The 8,052-nt window shown below is 41.8% G+C and overlaps 1 protein-coding gene across 1 annotated transcript in view; it reads left to right on the forward strand.

Annotated features, from left to right (window-relative positions):
• The first annotated feature begins 12 nt into the window (after positions 1–12).
• LOC137982994 (myosin heavy chain, cardiac muscle isoform-like) overlaps positions 13–8,052 on the forward strand; it is a 9,131-nt gene continuing 1,091 nt past the window's right edge. The window contains exons 1-4 of the mRNA XM_068830154.1: positions 13–248; positions 821–1,132; positions 2,775–2,966; positions 6,669–6,757. Of these exons, the coding sequence (XP_068686255.1) occupies positions 99–248; positions 821–1,132; positions 2,775–2,966; positions 6,669–6,757 (743 nt within the window). The 5' untranslated portion in view covers positions 13–98. The remainder of the gene's footprint in view (positions 249–820; positions 1,133–2,774; positions 2,967–6,668; positions 6,758–8,052) is intronic.

The raw sequence follows: 8,052 nt of genomic DNA on the forward strand, positions 1-8,052 counted from the left end.
GTTTCCTCCGCTGAACAATTCTTGTGTTTTTGTTGACTTTTTGAAGTACATCATGTGTAATGAACATCAATCTTCCGATTGTTGAGCTGTAGATTAGAATGTCAAGTACAGCAAATGTCGGTAGGAAAAAGTCTACATCGACAGAAAACAGCAAAAAGGTTGGGTCAACTAACCCGGGGCGACGAATCGGCAAACAGCTGAGTGGTCATGGATCGGCAGATCACTTCGCACAGGCAAGAATAAAAGAGGTAAGCTTGAAGTATTTTGGCCGTCTGACCCGTTTCTCAGAGTTTTAAAACGTGCTCGGGCCCATTATATCAATTTGAAAGAAAATATCCACGGGAATTCAGAATCTCAAGAGCAAAGTTCAAAACTGGCATGCAGATTTGAATATCAGTTCAAATTTCAAAACAAATGGTCACGCGTGACATAATAACTGACTGTAATAATTATTATTGAATACACCAATATGGCCGTTGTTTATTTGTGAAGATACGCGAATATGGCTGCCATGAGCTCATGTGGAAATTATGTATAAATTTTGAACACTCCTTAGGTTGGCTCAGAGCTTACCCCTCATTTAACAGCTTATCCCTAGACATCAAATTAAAGCTTTCAGATATGGTATCTTTGGTGTCTTGAGGGATGTGACAATAACCTTATGACTTTTCATGGGTCCCTGTTTAAGAGAGTCTTTAACCCTTTAACACCCAAACCGGCCTAAACTGGTATTTGCTCTGTCTTAACGCCAGACGATTTTACTCGTCAATGGGGAACCCCTGGGAGTTAATGGGTTAATAGAACTCTCATTACATTGCAGCTTGAAGAGCAAGTCTCAGACTTAAAAAAGCGCCTGGACGAGCTTCGCAAAGCCAAGAACACTACCATCATAAAGAAGGACAAAACATATGTGACGACCAGTGTACTCCATAATGGATACAATAGTACCCCAAAAGGCACATCTGATGCTGACGATGACCACAGACAAGTGACTAGTTCTTTGCAGGCTGCATCAGACAAATCTGCACAAGGAAGTCTAGAGGAAATGGAGGATCAGCAAGATAATATTGCAGCCTTGAAGGAAATGCACAGAGCAGAAATTGAAGAACTGAGAAAGGAGGTGGAGAGACAGGTAATATTTTAGTGCATGTGGTTGGTTCGGTAGGAGTGTGAATCTCCATAGCAACTTTGCTGCCAACCTAGTTATGCTGTGTCTGATACAAGTTGGTTGACAATGGGCATCAGGTGAAAGAACAACTGAAAAAATCAGAGTCCAGGGCAGGAATTGAATCTACGACTTCTGCAAAAGGGGTCGGATGCTCTACCCATTGTGCTACTACTAGAACCAAACCCCTTCCCTTGGTACGGCCCGCATGAACGATGTTCTAGCATTCGACTGGTGTTATGGTAGTTGTAGGTTCGATTCCAGCGAAGGACTTTCGCCTGTTGCCTGTTGCCAAGCAATGTGTGTAATATCCTCTCCATGGGCCATTACACCTTCCCATCATGCATGTATATGTTTGTGTTGTTGTTATATACTAAGTTAGTACACAGACAGACAACCCTGCGATGGACTACAATTGTAGCATCCCATCCATGGGGGAGTAATGATACTCTCAGTCGCTTCAATTGTCACAGAATCCATGACAAGCTCCGGCTGCGTGGGCCACGTGGCCTGAGAACAACTTGGTTCTTGAAATAGACCTTTCTCCAAAATGGCGGCCAAAAATTCAAATAAATTTAAATTAAAAACTGATACCAGAAATAGAAAGAGCACCTTTCCTTTAGTGAACCTGCAAAGTTTCGAGGTATCAGGTGTAATTTCGGCTGAGAAAATGTAAGTTGAAAAATGAAAAATTTACAGGCGTTTGGTTTGTATGATTGGGGGTATGACAAACGTCTGTAAATTCGTCAAATTCCAACTTACATTTTCTCAGCTGATATAACACTGGATACAATGAAACTTTGCAGGGTTACTAAAGTAAAGGTGCTCTTTCTATTTCTGGTATCAGTTTTTAATTTTAACTTATTTGAATTTTCGGTCTCCACTTTAGAGAAGCGTCCGATGATTGGTGATGTTAATGCCACTGTATACTGTACTGTCAATGTATGTTGATGTCAATTCTTCAAGGATCATCGGCCCAAGAATCCTACAAAATTTGAAGTCGCTTGTGAAGCGCACTCTCTTCTCTTGCTCTTCCAAGTCTATCCACCCCAAAAGCGGCCTCCATTGACGAGTAAAATTGTCTAGCATTAGACAGAGTAAAATCTGCTCTCGGGAGGGAAAGAGTTTTATACACAGAACAAGTGACATGGTACTTCTTAATAACAAGAGGAGGCTTATAATGATCGGAAAAAAAAGAGAGCTGCAGTGTGAACCCAAACACGAGAGCCTGCCTGCATGCTAAACGGACGGTGGTAGACCAAATAGGCAGTAGTACAGTAGTGGTAAATGGCTTAATTAGAGAGATTAAGCATCGCGTTTATGTCAAACGGTAAACGCGAAACGGGAAACGCAAAGCGGTAAACGCGAAACGGTGGGCCGCTGCTTGTCATAAAAGCGTGAAAATTGTTATTCTAACTCGTCGTTTTCTTTTGAAATGTCCCTTGATACCTGCTGCTAACACGCAAGAAATGTGCGACGTTTGCCGTAAACGCCATGGTTAATCTCTCTCCGGCAGATATGCTCATCTAGAGAGCTCATGCAGTTGAAACCTGTATATCATTTATTTTCCTGATGCATGCATGACAATTTTAAATGGCCCCTCTCACAGGCGAAGCAGGTGGATTCCAACACGGCAGCGGAACTTGAAATTCTAAAGAAACGAAACGGAGAACTTTTGGAGGAGAATGAAAAGCTTACGTTGAAAACAACGGAGCTTCAGTTAAGGGTTGATGAGCTGTTGGAGGAGCTTAGCAAGAAGGAAGCAGAGTGGTGTTCAAGGGAAGAAAAATTACTTCTGGAGGTAAAATAAAAATATAGCTAAAATATATCCCTAAAGACCCCTTTCGGTTAATCCCAATCTGGAGGACAAAACAATAAGATTGTTTTGCATTTGAAAGGTTTGTTTCTCTCCGGGGACATCTAACTACTGTTGTTTTGTCCTCCAGATTGGGAATTACTGAAATGGGTCTATTGTCTGATCAAAACACCACACACGATACAAATAAAAATGAGAAATAAGGGTTTGCTACTGCGTGCGGGAGATTTTCTTTAAAGGGTTGAAATAATCTTCGGGCAAGACTGTTCTTTCTTGTCTCAGCTCCAGCAGATACAAATTATGTCAGCCGTTTTGCTTTATGTAAAGGCGGTTTGGTTTCACAGCGGTCGTCGTGCATGGAAAGTGCAGGATGTTTGCTTAAAATCTCGATGTCTGATGGCTTGCGACCGAATTATGAATATGGCTTCCTCGTCGTCTGGAATTATTGTAACTGAGGTGATCTTGGATGGACTGCGTAAAGCATTGTGTTTTTCGCAAACTGAAAATGTCACGCTGAAACTAGTTGGCGTTCCGTTTGTTATTGCCTTCAACTTTGCTAATCTTGGGTATCCTGTGCAGAGGGAGCTTTAGCAAGCTTTCGTTTTTCGTTCGTTTGCTTTTTCAGCGTCATCTTGACTTACGTCATACGTGCATGCGCATCTCGGTTTTGATACGTCATATGCGCAAATGACGAATTGTTTGTAAGGAGTCAATTTGCACCAACATGTTGATTTTTGGCAAGGGACATTTTATTAATAATATTTCAGACAATTTCAAAAAATTCCAGCCTCAACAATTCAGGTTTGTGACGTTATCACCTCTTTACTCCAATTTTCAATTTTTAGCTACATTCCACAAGCCTCAGATATTAGTACTTTCGACAGACGTGTTTTTACATAAGTCCATTGTCTTCTATGGCATCCCAGCTCGCGTAGTGATTCCTACCTCCAAAGTTCTCCCAACGAACGCGCTTCATAGTCAATGATTACTCCTAATCTACCTATAACCAGACACCCAGATAGACAGACAGATAATCTTTACTTATTCACGGACAATTCATCAGCCAAGATAAGAATGTGATGAAATTAAATGAATAGAATACTAGATGAAAACTACCTACCCCGAAGCAATAGACCCGATAATTATAAGCTGTCATAATAAGAATACCATATTATACCCCCAAGCAATACACCCCATAAATTTGTCTTAAAAGAGCTATTCTCCAATAATGCCGTGACGTAACGTATTTACTCAACGTACTTGTTTGATTAGGCGTCTTAACTGCCCGAGAGACTCTGCTGATCTTACTTCTCGCGGAAGGCTCTTCCAAAGTACAGCGCCACTATAGTTTGTGCGTGGTTAGTTTGTTCTCAGATTTCCTTAAGTTTCGAGCAGTTTGACGCTTTTCAAACTTAGAACATAAGTATCCTGGAGCCAACCCGTGTAGAGACTTAAAAACCATTGTAGCTCTTTGCATTTGGTGCTGGCAAGATAGATTTCTCCATCCTAGAAGTTCAAACAAGTAACCGGCGTCACAAGTCAAAGCACGGGCTGCTCTATTTTGTGATTTGTGCACTTTATTCTGTAAAGTTATCCCACAGTTTCCTCAAACAACGTTGCAGTAGTCAAAAAGAGGCTAAATTAGAGCTTGATATGTTAGATGCAAGGTAACTTGAGGAACAAAGTGCCGTATGCGTTTAATCGCCCCAATGCCAGAAGCGACTTTCTTTGTTAGTTTCTCAATGTGACTGCTCCAATCAAGTTTGTTGTCAATGGTTTAAGACTCCAAGTGATTTTTATATACCCAAGTTTCTGTGACCTCAAGAAGAGCCGTTGCCGTCGAGTGAATAGGGAACTTAAGCAACGACAACGGCGACGGCAACGAGAACGTCACAAATTTGCATATTTAGTAGGCAAAAACAATAGCTTTGCACGCCCTGCACGTGCGTTTTTCACTTTATTCCATTTCTTTGCCGTCGTCAGCAAAACTACAACGTGAAATAGCCAAATTTGAGGTTTTATGGACAACGTCATTACTTGAGGATAAATTTTCATTTTCTGCCCTTAATTGAGCGCCGTTCCTACGAGCGTCATTTTTGAGGAACTACCACACCCCCGTCATATTAAAAAAGTTGAAATAGTAACGAAGCGATTACAATAACGCGAATTTATATTTTGAGATGACGTTCTCGTTGCCGTCGCCTTCGTCGTTGCTTAAGTTCCCTATTAGAGAGCTTACGAAACGAGGACGACGACGGCTACGAGGACTTCATTTAAAAATACGAGTTCGCGTTATTCATATCACTACGAAACTATTTCATGTCGTTTCGCGTTAAAAATGTGTAGTAACTGTTGAGGAATTAAAATGGTATGAGTGAGTTCGAAGCGTAGAGAGAGAACTGAAAATTCATCGTCATGTGATAACGTCCTCCACAGAACCTTGAATTTGGTCATTTCACGTCGTCGTTTAGGAGATGACGGCAAAGAAATGTACACAAATGTAAAACGCACGTGCAGAGCGTGCAGAGCCATTGTTTTTGCTGATTAAACCTATTGTTTTGTAGCGTCGTCGTTGCCGTCGGCGTCGTCGTTTCGTAAGCTCCCTAATAGCACGATGTATGGCGTTCTTTTCCAAATTGAAGCGTAATTACCTCTGAAAAATGCGTGGTTACCCCAAATTTTCTTTTTGGATACCAAGAGCACTTGCTAAGTTCTGCTTTCTCCGCATAGTTTTAAACCGCGCAAAAGTATTCCTGTATTAATAATCACCACAGAACACACAGCGCAGAACGTATGCGCAATAACAATAGAAGGCACCGTCCTTAATTTAAATTGGCAAGCTAAGTGCGATGATCACTCAGATCTTTCATTCGTCTACAACCAACACTTGAAATATACATTCATTTCATTCAAGATTAGAAAGTCTTCATCTCAAAGCAAAGGTCGCTTCTTCCTCGTGAGTCTTGGAGACGAATTCAGCACCCGACAAATGGCGTGGCGGTATTTTTTTGTTTTAGTGTTTGCGTTGTTGCCAAATGTTCCTAGGCCATCAAGAGATGTTCGACTGGGGAATGTAACCCATAACGACGCCCCGATCAGTAAACTGGCTCCTTGTTCCATTGAGAGACCCTACTAGGAGAAAGAGCATCCCTTGTCGCTCGCCTCCATTTTTAAAATGCAAAGTGTCGCTGTTTTAAGACCATTTCGAGGTCCATTTCGAGGAGGCAGTGGGGCCCAGTGGTTAGGGCGTTTTCCTTGAGATGCTCTGACCACTCGTTGAATTTGATCCTGGTAGTCCCTGGTTCAACTTCCCAGCTGCACTTAAAAATAGCCAACTGGTTTGCGTCCGGTCAGCTGGCATTCTTAACAGTTGTTGTTGTTGTTGTTATTCTGTTCCGTCGTTTCGTTGTGTTTCATTGGCCCTGAAAAGCCCCTATGGGGAGCGGTCAATTAAGTATCTATTGTATTGTATTGTATTAGTTTTTGTCTTTTTCGCCTTCGTAATTTTGTGTCAGCGGTCTTGTCGCAGTTGCAGAGAAGTGTCGCTCGTCGTTTACCCCTGGTTGGGCCTACAATGAGGCAATCATAATATAAAAACATTCTTCCATGATGTGCTGTTTTAGCGAGTGTTTTTTCTTTCTTTTTTTTCTCTTGATAAATGCTTTTTTGTGATTATGTTCTCTTAAGGGCAAGACATCTTGGGGCGAGAAATACCAGAAGTGGATGGCTCAAACTGAACAGAAAATTGAGGAACTTACGGCAGCTAATAATTTCCTGTAAGATTTGCTTCATTATTAGTATTACAACATGTATCATCATTATTGTTATGTTGAAATTGAGGACTGAGAAAAGTGAGGGGACTCTTTGTGGCGCTTATAGAAGAAGAGCTTGCCTGGCTCCGCTGACCATATGACTCAGCCAAGCGATGTTACCTTGCAGAGCCGGCACAGCCTCACTAGTTCTTTTTGGTAGCTACTGCCTTTATGCAGGTAGACACCTATGCCTTCAACCTGTAAAAGTGAGTTAGGGAGTGTGAGTGTCTGCGCGGTTGAATGTGCGCACGTAGGATTCAGTTCTCGTCTTTGTAATTGTAATTGTAATTTGTCATCCACGGAACACCTTAACAGCGCTCAGGAACTCGTTCAACATGTGTCCGTGCATTCTGGAGCCAATTGGTATTTGGCAGCGTTGGTTCTTGAGGAGAGGGGAAAACCGGAGAAAAACTTCTCGGAGAAAGGAGAAAACCAACTACAAACTCAACACACATATGGCACCGGGACCGGGAATCGAACCCGGGCCACATTGGTGGGAGGCGAGTGCTCTCACCACTGTGCCTTCCCTGCTCCCAAGGGGTGGATTTTTGAAAAAGGTTTAAAAATGCCGTAAAGAAATTAGCTTCTAAAAAAGAAAAACTACAGCGCTGCGTCAGTGAGGGGTGAAACACGAGTTCCTTTTTATCAACGAGTTGATAAAATTAAATTATTATATAAGCACCAATGAAATGCCAAGCTTGGGAGTTACGAAATTTCTCTTCTCGTGTTAAAAATATTTCACTCGTTCGCTGCGCTCACTCATGAAATATTTTTCAACTCTTCAAGAGAAACTTCGTATCTCCGCGCGGCCATTTAATATCCTCTATTTAACCATCGGAAGGAAGAATTGTAAACTAACGTTTCGAGAGTAAGTCCTTCGTGACTTTGGGTGCGGTCACGCCAAAACGCAGACTGCAGACTGGGCAGACCTTGCAGACCAGGGGTAAAATATGGTGTTACCCTCACTATTATTGAGAGCTAACCGTAAACAGGCTAACCGAACGTTATTTAGGCCTAATTCAGGCTGACCGAATTTTCATTTTACATACGGTCTGCACAGTCTGCAGTCTGCGTTTTTCAGCGTCCCCTTTGAGTGTCTGCGCTGTTAAATTGTCAAATCGTTCTTTTTTTAGCAATATATATATATTAGTTATATATATATATATATTTAGTAAAATCCAACTAGTGGTCTATTATCAATGCTGCGTTCTGATTATAGGCTATTTGTTATAGCCCACTAGTAGCAAAAGCGCCGGCCA

The sequence above is a fragment of the Montipora foliosa genome, chromosome 13 (assembly GCF_036669935.1).
Source record: "Montipora foliosa isolate CH-2021 chromosome 13, ASM3666993v2, whole genome shotgun sequence".
In the NCBI taxonomy this organism is placed as follows: domain Eukaryota; kingdom Metazoa; phylum Cnidaria; class Anthozoa; order Scleractinia; family Acroporidae; genus Montipora; species Montipora foliosa.